At 43.3% G+C, this 17,652-nt stretch overlaps 1 protein-coding gene across 11 annotated transcripts in view; it reads left to right on the forward strand.

Annotated features, from left to right (window-relative positions):
- The window catches only part of LOC113016073 (nck-associated protein 5), a 187,367-nt gene that overhangs the window by 113,049 nt on the left and 56,666 nt on the right, over positions 1 to 17,652 (forward strand). For all 11 annotated transcript variants that reach the window (XR_013905111.1, XM_080297118.1, XM_080297116.1 and 8 more), the window contains one exon: positions 17,351 to 17,441. Coding sequence is in view for 10 of the 11 variants with exons in the window: in XM_080297118.1 (XP_080153244.1) it covers positions 17,351 to 17,441 (91 nt within the window). In the remaining variant the exon portion in view is untranslated. The remainder of the gene's footprint in view (positions 1 to 17,350; positions 17,442 to 17,652) is intronic.

Consider the following 17,652-nt stretch of genomic DNA (forward strand, 5'->3'; position numbering starts at 1 on the left):
TTAAAGAACCACAGGCCTCACTTTGAACTTTGACCTCGGTTAAGGTCAAAGTTCACATTTCACATTTACCAAAAACATCTTGAAAAGAAGAAAATATTCTGTGGACTGACGAGACAAAAGCTGAACTTTTTGTGGAAGGTTTGGGTCCTTTTACATCTGACATAAAACTAACAGCATTTCATAAGACTGGACCAAAATTCATCCGCAATGATGTGAAAGATTCACCTGCACTTATCACTGAAGCTCGATTGCAGTTCTTGCTGCGAAGGGCGGAACAACTACTTTTTAAGTTTATGGGCATTAACAAGTAGGTTTGGATAACTGTTGTCCCTTATCCATTTCTTTGTTTAATATTCAAATTTGCTTTGTTATCTGAAACATGAAAGTGTGACAAATTTGCAAAAAAACCCTCAGAAATCAGGAAGGAGGCAGATACTTTTTCACGGCACAGTATCTGTAACATTTTAAAGAAGAAAAATTTTACTTCTTAACCCCATTTAAGGGCAACCACCCACACATAAATCCTTGAACTGCTTTTCCATTTATTTTCTGTTCTTATTTGAGACTTTATGGATGTGTCGGACACCACGCTAGATGAATAATCCTTGGGTAATAAAAGGTTTTAAAGAGATGACCTCACACGCTTTCCTTTCACTAAACTGCAGGTCATCACAAGCCATCTGCAAGAAATTGTAATCAGTGAAGAAATGCGCTTAATCCTTCAGAGGTTTGACTTATTTCGAGTCCCTTGCATTACTTGTTGTCCTACTTTCATTTGAAAAGGCCAAAGCATCTGGTCATCGAGTAATTATTGTCTCTTTGCTGTAAAAGTTATGACAGGAGTTTGAGTAGATTTTACTCAAAGTCTGTAGCTCGGAGTCAGAGTCTGGACTCAGAGACCCCTGGATGTTTTTTCCTCTCTGGTTTGAACTCTGTTGCCCTGGAAAAGGGCACCTGTGTTCACTTTTTTTTTTTTTTTAACTTTTCATTCACGAAGGAAAAATGAGCCATGCTAGACTTTTCTGTCTTCTAAAATATGTCTTTACCAGAGGCTTAATAAAACTGGACTTTTGGACCCAATGCTAAGAAAAAACGATAGATGTGCAAGAGTGAAGAATCTCAACTCCCATATTCTTTATAAAAGTGCATTTAAAAGTATTGAAAGCTATGTCCACACAGAAAGCATTCACAGTGACATTCAGCGAATTCAGGGGGAAAAATACTGATTTCCTAGTCAGATACCTGAATGACCTCCCCTGGCTCCTTTCGATGTGGAGGAGTAGCAGCTGTACTGTCTAAGATACTTAAACTCATCCACCCTTGACAACAACTCCTTCCAGACCCAAAGTGGGCATTCCACCCTTTTCTAGCTGAGAATCATGGTCATAGGGTTAAAAAGATATTGCAGACAATACTGAGTATAGTTGTATGGAACAATACAGCCAGTTCCTGATTTCTATTCTGATCAATGCTATCACCCAGCAGACAACCAACAAACACGACTGGGTCAGACATGCAATGAAAAGGGTGAGCTGGGATTGAGGTGGGTTGCAAAGCAGCTTGCAGAGGCAGCAAAAAAACGGAGCCAGGTTAGGCCAAAATTGGCACGGTGAAGATTCCAATCTGTCCCAATGCAGCTTTTGAGTTAGTAGTGCTTTTCTACTCTATTTGAGCACTCAAAGCGCTTCCTTACTACAAACGTCATTCAAACAAGTACCCTTTTCTATACCTGTGCACTTTTAACCCAACAGCTCGGGGGTTCAGTATCTTGTCGAAGGATATTTTGGCATGTGGACTAGAGGAGCCACAGCCACCAACCATCACTGTACTAAGCCTTTGCCTGGGTACTGAGTTTAACCCTTTGCTCCAATTTCTTCAAACTTCACAGTAAGCTGCAGTAATGGGTGATCCAAGTGATCAGAGTAAATCTAATAAAGCAAACTTGGACATTTTTTATCAAACTGTTTCTCTTTAAGGAGATATCAGTGGCATGTACAGCAGCCTGGAGCATTTTTTCCCTGAAGCGTCCAGAAACCAGTAACTATCCCTTTTAGTGAAAGCAATAGATTTTTGCCAGCAATTTTCTGCAATCAGCACAATCTTTCAGTAACCTTCAAAATCGATACCTTGTTCCCACTTTTTCTATTTCTCACATTCTTTTCTTTGCTTTTCCATTTCATCAGAGCACTTCAGTGCCATTTCTCTGCGACGCTTGACCTTGTCTTCGTCAGAAAAAGATCGTCTGATACATTACTTTTGCTTTGCAGAAAGGGAACCCATAAGGTGTGAAGCCCTTAAACAATGCTCTCGTCATAACTTCAGTAACCTCTATTTCATGAACTCATCCTCCTCTTTGCAGCTGCTGAAGTGTGACAGAGAGGGACAGCAAATCAAGAGCCAGGGCCCGAGTTGATGCCATAATTAGGCGATAGGCATTCAGTATGCAAAAGGACGGGGCTGGGGAAAAAAGAGTCTGGGGGATTTTACATTGACTGCTTATCTTCTCATTAAGTTGGTTGGAGAAAATCCGGTACGTTTTAATGGTCCCAGTGTTATAGTGCAGACGAGGGCAGAGTCGCTGCCAGGGGAGGAATAAAATATTTAAGAGCCATTCCAAAGATTTATCACATATTTAAAATGTTCCATTGATGCCTCTGAATTAAGCTCAGCGGTGTTTCTCACTCATGTTGGCCTTCCTCACATTCCTGATGCACATTTATACAGTTTACACTGTTTTGGAGATAGCTGAGGGGAGTTCATTTTGCTTTATCCTTCCTAAACCTGAAGCAGTTTTCTATTTCCGGCATTTCCCCTGTCCACGTCTTCCATCGGGGTCACCTTCTGACCTTTACGTAGACTTATTGGGTTTTTGCACAGGTTCCCCGGCATAATAAAGAGTGCAGATACAGTGCACTCGCTCCTCAAGGCTAAAAGTGAATTAGTGAGATAGTAGCTCGCAATACAAGAGTCAATGTGCTGAAGCCAGAGTGAGATGAAGTACAGCAATTCTATTAGGGGGGAAATATATGAAGCTTATCCCTGATTGGGTCCTGCACAGGTCCCCGCAGAGCCAGATGAATTTGTCTGCATGGCAGGGGTTGTCCAGATAGATGGCTCTCATCGGGCATCCGGCGGCTACCGTTCCTGCTGCCAAGCAACGGCGTGGCAGTAAAGACAAAGATTCCATTATGTCCTTAAAAAGCGCTCATCGAAGTGGGGATGTTCGGCCCTACCTCGCTCGGCTGTTGCCATTCCAGCGGTGTGGCGCGCTGACATCATGCTCGATTGCTGCAATTTCCCCGCGTCGTCAATGCTTCTTAGCAACTCCCAAAGGGAACGCGGGGTTCGGGCTGCAAGTTCGAAAGATATCTCCCCGCTCCCCTAACGCCTCTGCACAAATAAGCTAACAGGATTTCACTTTCAGAGCCTTAATCTTTGTTTAAAGCGATGCCCGAGCGCTTATCTGAATGTGAATGAGTCCCCTAACAAGCATGTGGAGTGTGTTTACTGGTACCTGGTCCCTTCGCCGCATTAGCATGCTTACATGGCAGCCAATAATCTGCGGTGGCAGATGGGACAACAGTGTGGTCACTTTAATTAGCCAGTAAAAAAAAGAAGCCTTCCTGTAAACCTTTGCCCTACTTGCATCTGCTGTTTCAGTTGTTGGCTTACGGATGCTTGCCTTCAACCGGCAGACGACACTTATTTACCTCTCTGCTGGCTGATTGATTGATTCGGGCTCATTATTTGTTGTGCATTTGATGTGTGTGTGTGTGTGTGGGGGGGGGGGGGGGGGGGGGGGTAGAAACCTTAGTTCATCAATGTGTCTTTTTGAGTTAATGCCCACAAATCATGTTAAGTGGACGTCCAGTCTTATAAATAGACCGTGAGCTGCTTGACCTCAGGCAACAATTGATTTGCGTGTCGCTAATTAATTGAGGTGGCACTTTTGGAATCACAGAGATGAGGATGGAAATAAGGCGGACCAGTCGGAACGATAAAAGCCAGCCAAGTGCTTTAGCTGTGGTATCAGACTCTATGCAAATAAGTAATTTCTGCTCCGAATTCTTTGCTTTTTGAGCTCTCTGCTTTGTTGTGTGATGATGTGAAGCAGGAAGGTAATGAGCTGCTTGTTACAGCTGCTCTTTACTGTATCAGATACGTGAACAAAAAGCAACACCAAACAGAAAAGATCAGTCGGTCACCCCTACAGCCAGACAAACTCCAGGGAATCTCGGCTTCTTACAGCCTTTGTTTTGTCTCCTTTGCTTTTTTTCTGTCCTTTGTAATGCTCAGGCTATTTTTTTTTTTCCTTTTTTGGCAGGGGTAACAATTTAAGGCAGGAATTGGCAAAACTGAAACAACTGGCTTTTTCTTTTCAGCTTTCACCCTAAAGAAAAAAAAAACAAAACAAGAAAGAAAATAAAAGAAATAGCTCAATTTGCTCCCGAGATCAGAAAGCTGGCATTCTTCAACTGACTGGCCACTTAACTCTAGACATAGGTCTATATCCTCTCCTCTGCATGCACACGCACCCTCCCCCAACCAGTTGGGCTCTTAGCCTGGTGTGGGTCACATGCCCAACCTCCCCTGACCGACCCCCTCTCTAAGGCTTCCCCCCACTACTTGCAAGGCCTCTGCAGTCATTAAACTCCAGCGGATTAGCGGGAAACTTCAGCAGCGTCCTCGGCCCACCCTGGACGTCCCCACAACTCCACACGGACACTTTAAGAGCCAGGACTGGCCCAGCAGAGGAAAGACAGAGAAAAGATGGGGGACACAACTTAAAAATCTTCTTGTCCTTCCTTAAATGATGGCATAAATTAATGTCAGGGACAGAAACGATCGAGCACATTTGGATGTCTGTTCTCCGAGGCCTTGACTACATCTCGGCTCCAAGCTCAGACAGGATGACCGCCGGGGAGACACAGGGGCCACTGGGGACCCTGCATTAAAAATGTGGCTTGAGGATGAAGAAGACAGTTTTTGCAGGTAATGAGCACAAGTGCAAATTTCATTTTACCCAGGAACTTTTTGCAGTGATTTGTTTTGTTTCCTTCCTCACACTCTAAAAACTTTATTGGACTCATCCCTCTGCCTGTTCTTGGAGGTCAGACACTTCCAGAAAGGAGTGAAAATGTGAAGTCCTTGTTTTCCAAGAGATTCCTCTCTACTTTTTTCTGCTCTATCTTTAAATCAGACTCTCTGTCGCCCAGAAGACGGGCGCGCTCATTGACAAAACTGGGGCGTTTACAGCCGACTCGCTCCACTTGACTTTGACTCATTACTGTCTTTGAAGGGCCCTCTTCACGCAGGATATGGGAGACTTATGGCCAGACTAACAACAGCAGCAGATGACGACGGGTGCCTGCAGATTTACAGCCCAGCGGCGTGCTCTTTTCAGCACGGTGTGTGAGAACATGCATGCACGCTTGCATACGCAGCGTATTTAGGAGGCCGGTGATGTAAACATGCAGGAATGGCAGCGCTTTTCAAGTCTGGACGCGTTGTTTGGACAGTCACGCTCAGGTTGAGATCCCACCGCGGTCTGCAGCGTTCATGTTCTGCTTCCATTACCACCACCGCCGCCACAGCTGGACCGCCAAAGCCTGATAGGCTCAGACAGGGGGAGCTGAGTGATTGCGCTCTGTTTGCAGATCAATGCCCTCTCTTCTAATCATTCAAGCATCCAGCCACGCCAGGTCCAAGTGTTTTAATTTGGCGCATTCAAAACAGATCTTCCCCCCTCCTCCCACTCCCTCTGCAGGGTTTAGCCAGATGAATCAGGCCCTCTGTTCAAGGCGACACATCTTGGGTCATTAACAGGATGGAGGAGGGGTCAGTCTTTTTTGAAGTTACTTCCTTACTGTTGCCCAATGGGGGAATGGGGCTGTTAAATAGATAATAGGTGTCTGGACTATTTTGGGAGCACCTCATATTTGAAAGGATTTATTGGTCCGTTTCAGCCCCCTCCCTCCTCTCTTTAACTTCCAAATCTGACCAGGGAATTATGTCTGATTGAACTTAATTTGGGTTATTCTACTCTATCACATGCACTAAATTACTAGCCCATAAGAGGGCTTTGGTATCAATCTTCACATTTTTCTTTGAAGATAAGACACAGTCCCCTCACTTAAAGCGCTCCACTGGGTTTCTGTGGCAAAAAGTGACCCGTTATCTGCTTGTAATTGTGTCAGACGGCCACAAATACTTGCACATGCCCTCTCCATTGCACCACAGCAACTTCCACCTTGGATTAAACATGCTGGTTATGATGTTAATAGGTCAGATTACAAGCGTGTGTGGAAGTAGGGCATCCATCTACAGCAGCAGCAGCTCACCGGTTTTCTCTGGAGTGTGAAGCTGGTGACTGTAGCCTAAAGCCAAAGAGCATGTAATTCAAACTGATCTCATGGTTGCACTATAGATTTCGCTGTCTGGCAGCTGCTCTGAATGACACATATACACAGATGTGTTACACAAGCAGCTCACCTACTTCCTGAAGGGTCGATTCGTCCGCCTCTGCCCCTGTAGTTCAGCTGAGGTGAGTTTAAAAAATGTAAATGCTGAATTTCTTCCTCTGAAATAAATCAAAGAAGGGTCACCTCGGTGTAATAATCTGCCTGTTTGCCATTCATTGCTGCAGAATGCTAAGCAGGAAATCTTTATGGTAATCTTAACTTACAGGATACAGAGTTGAGGTTTGATTTTATTCACAAATGATTTCTCAGTTTTATTCCAGTATTTAAATTTGGCTGTTACTTATTTATTTGTTTGTTTTTGCCTGAATTTTTGCAAGAAAGGCTGATCAGTCAACCAGTTACTTTCTATAACAACTTAGGTCTCATTTAGTCTCCAAACTTTCAGAAAATAGCCAGTGTTCAGGCTTACATTTTGAAATTGCGCATTCGACTTGATATAAAGGAAGGCTAGTCAGATTTTACTCAGTGTTAAACGGAGAACTTGGAGTTCACATGGGTTGCAAAGTGGCTTGCAGCCCCATTGTCAAAGGAGAATAAAATTAAAGATTAAGTAGTATGGCCCAATACTTTTGTCAATGCAGTGTATATTGGACGCTTGATGTACGGTAGAAACCATGCATGAGTGATAACAGACATGCCATTGGCTAAGTCAGACTTGAATTTGCATTAAATGGAGAAAATTGGGTTCACATGTGTTGTAAAGCTGCTTAAAGTTGCCAGTTACAAAGCTAAATAGTAGACTTCAATGACTTCCATGGGTGACATTAAAGATGGATGTAGCTTCCAGGTCTGAAAAGTGAAGCCAATTCAGAAGTGCCTTAAATCTGTATTTCTTCCAGCTTGTTAGATTGCCTAGAGAAGTTTGATTGTTTAAAAGTCTATGAGGAGGACGTCTATGCTTCTTGCTAGATTTATGTCCCCAGTAAACATTTTCCTAATAGGATTATAGTTTAAATAGCTTGTTTGAAGTTAAGTTTAATACAGCATAAAGTTCTTATTGTGAGTAATTATCCCATTTAGGGTAAAATAGATGACAAATAAGAGAATGATTTAAAGAGTGGCAGCCAAAAGCTTAGCTCAGAGCTTTTAAATCCAGTGGGTACATACATCTTTTTGTCTAATCATTAGAAAAAGAAGCCTGAAATATATTTAACTTATCCAGACTAAGAGAGACACATACATATCCACACTTCTTTTGAGAAATCAGTACAACTGATTTGGTTTCTTTGCTTTTCCTTCAAAATGGCTTGACTGGGTTTGGTCAAACAATGGTCTTCCACCCCTTCTCTCCATCTTGACCCCTTCAAATTCCCAAAAGTCCATGGTAGGAAGAGGCTGTAGGGTCTGGGTGTAAGTAATGCGCTACACGCTGTCATCACGACTAAGGTCTCCCGCTGGGATGTCTTGCTCAGTCTGTAGCTCTCTCTCACATGTGGGATGCACATGCCTGCAGCCCATAAGGGAGATGCTTAGAGAGGCTCCAGCTAGATGCTCTCGAGAGCCGATGGCTTCTTTGCTGCTAAATGCTTCCTTTGGCCAGGGGTGAACATGTGGGACAGACCTCGTGAATTTGCACTCTAAATCCTCCCAAACGTAGTGGAAGTGCTGGGGGTTGAGGGGGATGAAGGAGGAATCTAAATCTGGTCGCCTCCATATGTCCTTTTTAATTTACACTCTTGCAGGCTAGTCCTCGATTGCACCCTGTCTGTGCAGTCTGTGCAGTGCTTCTGCTAAAAACCCTTTTGTGGTTATTTCAGAAGTCTTGGATGGCTGAACTGTTGTGGTTTTTCCACATTTTTAATATTTGCCGTTGTTGTCACAGCAAAGATTTATGAAATATGATTTACGGGGCACACTAAATGCTCCGGCCGCTTGATCTCTTTTCCCCCTTGCGTCTCTTGCATGTGTGTCTTGTTGGTCAGGTTAAAGTTCTCTGGCGAGAGGCAGCGGTCACAAGGGCGAGGACCTTTGAAATGCTACTCCACTGTAACATGCATGACTGATATGCATGACTTTTACAACTCTGACCTGTCCTCAAAGCCAAACTCTTCACCACCAGTTTTGTTTGCCTCTCTGCTTCATTTAGGTCACGTACTAGAAAGGGTCTCCTTGCGAGTTTTCTGCAAAAACAGCTCTAAGAGGATAAGAGTGGCTTAGCATTGTGTTAAGCTAGGCAATCACCCGGTGGGTGTGTGTTGCTGGAAAGGAGTCTGAGAAGAAGAATGGACTATTTCGGGGCCAAAAAACAGACAGTTTCGCAGCGCCTTGTTAAGGTCAGATAAGGCGATTGGAGCTGTCGATGAATCAGTCACGCGAGGGCCCCTCATGGCCTCGATTCAGCTGCACAACCAGGTGATTGTTCTCAGTATCGTTTCACCAGCTTTGGGATATTCCAATTGTGCTCCGGTCAAATCAGATTAGAGGGTTTCAGTCAACCGAAGCCTGACTGCGGCGCTGATAAAGTGAAAGTGCGACTACAGTCGGAGAGAGCAAGAAGAGCGTCCTCTTGTTCAGGTGAAGATTCTTTGAGGATTCAGATATTTCATCCTCACATTATGGTCTTCATTCTCAAACACATGCCTGTGGGACTTTCTGTGATAAAGAGGAAAAACAAAGTAAAAGACCTTGCTTTTATTTCTAATTCGGGATAGAGACAAAGTGCCTGCCGAGGAACGCTGGCAGCATGAATATCCCCACAATAGGAGTGTGTGTGTGTGTCTCCTGCTTCATCTGAGCTGTGAAACTTGCATAAATGCACGTGGCAGGAGAGCACTGACTAAAATTAACCAAAAATGTGATGGTAGAAAGCGACTCGCTGGAAGTCCTGTAGAGATCTCTGATCGTGCGGTGAGTGTCCTGGCACGCTGCCTCCCTCTCAGCTTTTCTTGCACGGAAAGTGTCGATTTTATGAAAGCCAAAGCCTCTTAATCACTAATAAAGACCCACACAGCTACACATGTGCGTGTACACAAACACACACACACAGGCTGCCAAACAGGGGGATCCCTGTCCTTACTTGTGCAAGTCCATCGCTGCTCCCCCCCCCGCCACCGCCTTCCCCATGCTATCTGAGACTGCTGGCCTGCTTGCCGCCCAGCAGGTGCCCTTCTCTTGTGTGGAGGGCTTAACATGGGACATATGGGAAAGTCTTTGCCTGCCAGATCACTGTCTTTGCACAGGCTAGTGCCGGATAATGACACGTTGGAGACACAGCAAGTACAGAGTGATAACAGGAGCTGTGCCGTCAGGCTGACTTGGTTGACCCGGCCGCTGGACTGACCGTCGATTGAGTGAAAAGCACTCAGGCTTATATGATGACCGCATGGCCTATTTTAGCCCAGAGACCCACATATGTGCTGTAGTGTCTAGGTCACTTTACAGCGGATGACTTCACATATGGAGCTCAGGGATGTCTGCACGGTGCTTCTGGCCTTTTTCGGAAAAAACGGCGGCAGTAAAAATGGAGAAAAAGTCAAGACGGGGTGAGTTTTGAGCTGCAATTTTCAGCTTTTGGCAGAGGTTTTTGGAGCCCTTTGATCATTTTCAGGTCTGTGAAGGAATTTGTCATTGAAGGTTAGAGCTGAATAAAGGGGGATGCAGTTTTGATGAATAGAAATAGTTTTGAATGAAGCGTTTGAAGTCATTGTGGCTTCTGACAGCTGTATGGCAAAAAGAGGAAGAGGACTGGAAGTTTTTCATATGCTAACTGTATCATCCGCTCTGTTCTGACAGTGCATCGTTTTGTACCGCTGCGGATCGCTGACACATGAAGAGCTCTGAGCTCGTGTGCGTTCTCCGTGTGTGTGTGCGTGTTTGAGAGGAGGCGAGAGGGGTGTGTTAGCCTTAACATCGTCGACCCCAGGCTGAAAATTGATTGGAGTCTTAATTGTATTTCCTGGACTGCTGACAAGCACCACACTTGAAATTCAGCCGGTGCACCACAAGGGTCACGAGAGTCAGAATTGGCATTTGCCTTTTGTCCTTTCCTTCGTCTCTCCTTCCCAGAATGGTGCTTTGAGTAGGTCCCTGCAAGCACTTTGAGATTAATCACACTATCACACTGAGCATGTTTTTTTATGTAAACTAATGCTCTGTCATCTGAGGGTTATATTCCATCCATCAAAAGCATTTAGCGTACTCCCTTTCTCTCACATATGTTTCAAGTAGCTGACTTTAGCAGAGACAAATTGCACTGTTTACTTGTCTTGTTTAGCTGGGAGCTTGTCCTGTTCTTTACTTAGCTCTGGAAACATACGTTTGCTTATTTAAATGCACTATTTTAATGCTCGAGGAACCGCATTACTTCATAATTACCTCTCTCGCAAACACTTTCTAACAAATTAATGCTAATTATTCAAAGCACTCTTAGTCATAGTGCCGGCTGCATGAGTTGCTGAAGAAAATGAGATTAGAACGAGTAGTTCAGGCACAAGACGTCAGATCACAGTTCAAAATTCAAGCAGATGAACTACAAGTCAGTTCCAAAAACTGCTGGTGCTCTGTTAGCTGTCAGGAATAAGAGAATGTAGGGATTTTCAAATAAATTGGAAACTTAATTGAATATGATTTTTATGAGATTGAAGAAATTAATCTGCTTGTAGATTTAAGCATTTACATTATGATTAGGGCAATAAAAGACTGAAAAAGTAAGGTAATGATAAAAAAATAGAAACACCTAGTGCAACCTGTGAGGTTAATTAGTAAGATAACTGGATGTACACTTACCAGACTCTTCATTAGGTCTGTCTGTTCAACTGCTCATTAATACAAATGGCACATGGCAACTTCTACTGAAGTTCACAATGAGCATCAGGGGAAAAAAGTGATTTAAGTGACTTTGAATGTGGTATGGCTGTTGGTACCTGAAGGGCAGATCTGATTTCTCCCCACACAACCATCACTAGGGTTTACAAAGGACACACTTCTAGATCTGAAAAAGAGAAAACATCCAGGGATCGGCAGTTCTCTGGGTAAAAATGCCTCACTGATGTCAGAGGAGAATTGGCAGAATGCTTGAAGCTGACAGGAAGGCAAACGTAGCTCAAATAACCACTTGTTATGAGCAAACTACGCAGAAGAGCATCTCAGCAGCAACAGAAGACCACACCAGGTACCATTCTGTTTAGCTAACAACAGGAAACTATGGCCATAGTTTACACGGGCTCACGAAATCGGACAATACTAGATTGGAAAAAAGTGTCCTTGTCTGATGAGTCTTGATTTCTGTTGTGACATTAGCATAAAAAACATGAAAGCACTGATCCACTGAACACTGGTTGGATGTACAACTCTGCAGCAACTCTTTGATGCTATCATGTCACTATGAACTCTGAGAAATGTTTCCAGCAGCTTGTCATATCTGTACTACAAAGAATTAAGGCAGCTCTGAAGGCCAATAGTATGTAAAATGGTAGTTCACCACTCTGTAAAGGTTTGTGAGGACAAAAGTTTCAGAGAAATTTGAAAATTTCAAAGAATTTGCAGATTCCTGCATCTACAGTATCTACATCATTTATATAGTAACAAAATTCAGAGGAACTGTGTTCATAAAAGACGAGGCTGAAAACTAATATTCAGTGGCCATGTACCTCGGGCCCTCAGTGTATTGAAAACCGGATTGATTCTGTAGTTGGAAATCACTGCGTGGGTGCATTCATTGTTGAATCTTCAAATGCAAGTAAAAATTTATAGTGTACAGGAAAAAAAGGGGATGTTTCGAGCTCAGAAGATCTCAGATCTTATTGGAAATCCTGGAGACAGGAGCAATAACTCTGAGGAATATATTCAGGTCTGGAGCCACGTACGCTGCCAGCAGATGACTTTTTTAGAGAAGGCCTTGCCTATTTCAGCAAGACAACGCCAAACTAAAGTCTGCAAAAAAAAAAAAAAAAAATCTAAGCAGCAAAAAGAGGAAAACACTGCTGTCAAAGCCACAGAAGCTGGTCTCTTCAGTTCCCAAATGTTTACAGAGTGATGTTCAAAGAGGAGGTGATGCAACACTGTGGTAAACATGTCCCTGTCCCCAAGTAACAAACGAGCATAAAATAGAATTTCAACAACATTTTTTTTAATATGTTGCCTTTATAACATTTCCTGGTCACATATGGACGTTAAATGATTTGCAAATCTGTGGAAATGTGGTTGTAGCTGTAGCAAACGGAGAAAACGGGAGAGTTATCGCCACGCAGAATAAATCTTTAGTCCAGATGGAGCCAGATTTTTTTTTCTGTCAACAATGAGGACCTCCAGTCCCCCAGCACCACCGCAAAACTTCAAAGTCTTTCTGCCCGAGCCTTCAAAAGGACCAAAGTCTATCCAGTGAGATGCCACACACACACGCGCACACACGGTCGCTCGCACACACACACACACACACACACACACACACACACACACACACACACACACACACACACACACACATCTGTGGCTTCAGTGATCTCTGAAATGGAAGGGGTATGGAAAACGAGGCACCTCCAGAGCGCACCGGGTCTGTTTAGAAACACAAAGGCTCTCTTTCAGGTGTGCCACAAAACCAGACCTTCTCCCTCCTCCACCTCCTCCTCCTTCTTCAGCCACAATATGAGCAGCAGGCAGGCATCCTGAGGCATCAAAGTGTTTCTCACCATCCTGCCACTTTAGTAAAGTGAAGGTCACCGAGGCCTTGCCAGTTCACAGCGAGTTATGCAGGTGTGGACTTGTGTGCAACAAAACCAAACTTTTGGCAAACCATGTCATTCATGTATTCATTTAATTCTTCTGCTTCGCTTTGCCGGCTTATCTGGTGCATTTTTCATGTATTAGAATAATTTCGACTCCATCTGTTGTGTCGCTTAATGAAATGTCATCGCAGTTTAGGTTTAAAAGCCCCCTACACACACACACACACACACACACACACACACACACACACATTTACCCCACACACTGCTCTACATTTTTATAGTGCATTCTCATAAATTGTTGGCAATTCGTTCCTGAATTGTCGCGGATGAGATCAACAAAATAATGAAGTGCTGTTCAGAATCAGCTCATGCACGTCACGTTCGGTTGGAATCAAGAGTCACAGCTTGAGAAACTGAGTGTGAAACTGAAAGTTAGGTGTTTTAAAAAAAAGACCTTTGTGACTTCTTGAAAAATTGCTAGGGATTTATCTCTCAGGCTGATAGATATCTCAGTGGCATGTTAATACACAGAGGCAGACACTGGTGCTATATCTGTTGGTGGTCACCTGCCCAAATCCCCTCAGCCCCAAGGACGGCAACCGCTTGCAATGCTGATCATGTTCGTCCTTGACCCATTTCGGCGTCTCCGGACACCGAAGCTATCCGTGTCTACGCCCTCTTTTCTCTATAGGTTGTGCTGATTAAGGGCAGCATTTAAAGCAGAAACTGGAGCAATCTGCCATCAGCTCTGCCTGACTGCCGCTTTGACTGTTCGTTCAGCAGCTAGCAGCCTGATTACAGCCGGCTTTATGGCTCAGCCTGGACAGATGGTGTTCCTCCTCTGCCCTGCCTCCATGTGCTCATTTTCACCCACTACCACATAGCCGACAGCCACTGCTGATCACTGAAAAGCCACCAGGAACATCGTTGTGCTCTTCTGCCTTTGGCTCCAAAAATATGAATGGATAAAACCACTGGTCAGTCACGACATTATAAAAATGAAGACAGACAAAATGAGGAGCATTGGTTATCGTTGGGTCCTGGTATATTTATGGTTTCTACTTTGCACTTTGTTAGTCCACCAAAATCTGTTTCAGACCAAACACACAACTCCCCGGTGGCACCAGCTTCCTTGAAAATGGCAATGCTCCCTACCATAACGCTAAAATAAGAAAGACAATAAGAAAGGGAAAGAATAGCGTCCATGGGAGAGGCCAAGGAGAAAACCACTGCTGACCAAAAACAACACAATGGTTCGTCTCACATTTACCAAAAACATCTGGATGATCCCAAGAAAATATTCTGTGGACTGACGAGACAAAAGCTGAACTTTGTGGAAGGTTTAAGTCCTGTTACATCTGACATCAAACTAACAGCATTTCATAAAAAGATCATCACAGCAACAGTCAAACATGGTGGTGGTAGTGTGATGGGGCTGCTTTGCTGCTTCAGGACGACTTGCTGTAACTGATGGAACCTTGAATTCTGCTCTGAAGGAGGATGTCTGACCATCAGTTTATGCTCTGAAGCTCAAGAGCACTTGGGTTTCGCAGCAGGACAATGATCAGAAACACAGCAGCGAGTCCACCTCAGAATGACTCAAAAAAAAAAAAGAAGGTTTTGGAGTGGTTGAGTCAAAGTCTGGACTTAAATTGGATTGAGATGCTTTGCATTGTCCTTAAACAGGCCCTTCATGCTGGAAAACCCTCCAATGTGTCTGAATTAAAACAATTCTGCAAAGAAGAGTGGATGTAATTCTTCCACAGTGATGTGAAACACTGATTTCCAGTTTACACAAACTCTTGATTGCAGTTCTTGCTGCCAAGGGTGGCAGAACCAGTAATTAGGTTTAGGAGGCAGTTCATTTTTTCACACAGCGACAGGTAGGTTTGGATAAAATTGATCCCCTAATAAATGAAATCATCATTTTAAAACTGCATTTTGAATTTACTCAGGTTATCTTGACACATGTAAGTGTGACAAATATATAAAAAACGAATAAATCAGAAAGGAAGGTTCCTCACAACACTGTACGTGAGAATCCTGAAACCTTGAAGAATTTCTTTGAATTACACAAGTATTTTTTAAAACTGTGTAACAGTGTCCTCGTAGCCCCCACATACAGTTTATGAATGTTTGACATTCTTGTACAAATAAGTCAAAACTTTGATAACATTGCCTGTAAATGTGTAAAGGACATCCAGAAATTGATTGAAACTCTGGTTGGTTAAACTTTTTGAATGATTCATGCACTTTTGCACTGCCTCAGTAAGTAATACAAGGCCTTCTGTCACACTGACAGGCACATGAGTCCCGACTTTGAGGCTAGAGAAAAAAGGAGGTGATAGTCCTTGCTAATGCAAATAGCATGCGGCAGACTGGGTTGAATGTCGCTCTGAACGTTCAAATTTACATCTCAGCTCCTTCCGTGTGGGTCCTTCCTTGTTTAACTTCACCGCAAATCAAACCAATCAAAAGTTGAAGAAGAAGATGGTGTCATGAATCCAGATGATTCCCAGCTGACAGTGTCAACGTTTTTTCTTTTGTCGAGACTTTTTTAAAATTTATTTATTTTTTTACAAAGACTGCCTGTTACTCTGGATCCTCTGGTGCTCCTGAATGTCAGTTTCATCTTATCACTTCCATTTACATGATCCCAGCTGGGCCCGAGATTATCTTTCACAGCTTATCTGGTGCTGGGGTAGGTTTTCTTTTCTTTTTCACAGAATCACAAAGTGAACGCCTGTGAGGTGAAAGGTCACCGTACAGCGCTGGGGATTGAGAGGGCATGTGGCTGCTATTCAGATGGAAATAGGTAGAGGTGTTTTCACTCTTTGGTACCTGTTCTGCATGCAGCTTGCAGCGTTCGCAGCACAAAATAGAAGCAAAAGATTGTTTCTGAGCAGACGGGGGCCTTGAAGGTGAGGGTCGCTCGCTTGGTTTGTGCTGCCGTGATTGCGCTTAATTCAAGTCATCAGCAGACGTGAATACAGCTGTGCGCTGACACACGCCTAGAAAATCTCACACAATAAGTCAGTAAACACTGCGACTGCAGTTTTTTGCACTCAGTCTGGTCATTTTGGACGACATGTTCCTCGCATAGCGAACGGAGCAGAAGTTGGGATTCAGTCCAGAAAAATTGCGACTCATCCATCTTGTGTCTCTGGCTCTGATTCAGTCCCATTCCCCTTTCTATTTTCACTTCTGAGCCATTTGTGTGTGTGTTTGTGTGGGCTTTCTTATGGAGAGTATTAAAACAAAGGAAGAAGAACGCAATGATCCGTTTCAAACTGCAAGCCTTTAGCTTGAAAACAGATTCCACGTCAGATGTTTTTAGCCGAACATTTGACTCTGCTCATCATTTTGAGGCTTCTGGTATCACATGGGTTGGGATGTTTTATATACTGTTGAGGTCATTTGGACCTTGGCTCTGAGTTACTATCTTTTTTGGAGTAGTGGAACCTAAAACCCTGAAAGGCACCGTTATTAGCCTTTATCTATCTTTGTTTTTGCTTGGGTGAGCGTGCATGAGAACAAGAAGTCCTCGAAATTAAATTAAAATATGCACCATCCTGCAGAAAAACACATCTGCCAGTACATGCCTCAAATCTGAGGGTGGTGGTGGAGGTTTTATTAGATTTCTCAGGAAAGATGAGGGTTTGCTTTACAGTAAGACAGAAAAATACAGTACATGCACTACCCCATCTAAAAATGGGGCAGGTGCAGGGCCAGAAGACGTATCGACACATGAAAAAGTCCAGCTTTACCTATTTATTATTAATATTATTTATTGTTTGGGATCATTATCATGATGAAAAATGAAGATGTTACCAATCAGATGCTTTTACCAACAGTTTTGACAACACTCGGTCCTAATTTCATGTGTAAAAAAAACGTATTTAGAGCTAACAGGAAAATAAACTGTTTTAAAACTACACTTCTTCACTCCTACATGTTTTGTTGACCCTACATGCACCCTGAGCTCCTCCGTACGCACACAGTGGCAATGTATAACATTAGCATACTTCCTCCTTTGCTGGGCTGATATTTAGCAATGTTGTTGTATGAAATAAAATAAAATAAAATAAAGAACTTAATATTAGTTTTAAGGACATTATAGCCTCTGACTTTTAGGTCTCCACATCATCATCATTTCCCACTAATGCATCTTTTTTTCTGACGATGTGTGTTTCGTGTGCGCAGGATGGAAGAGACAGTGCGGTCACTGCTGCAGAATCAGGGTGTCCTGGAGCAGACTGCTGTGGACACGGTGGACATCATGAAGGTCTACAAGGTAAACTCTCATTTAAAAATCTCATTACAGTGAGACTGTGATGCCAGTGATGGTCCAGAGAGAGGTTATTCTTAAAGCTGCTTCAAACTTAGGAAAAAGTACAGAAATAATGAAAGGACAAATGAAATTTGTTATTTTCAGAATTTATTTACTGACATGCAGTGATCATTTAGTAGAGACATACGTCTTTGTCTTCCACTGTTTGTTTTTT

This window comes from Astatotilapia calliptera, chromosome 23 (genome assembly GCF_964374335.1).
Source record: "Astatotilapia calliptera chromosome 23, fAstCal68.1, whole genome shotgun sequence".
NCBI classification, from domain to species: Eukaryota; Metazoa; Chordata; class Actinopteri; order Cichliformes; family Cichlidae; genus Astatotilapia; species Astatotilapia calliptera.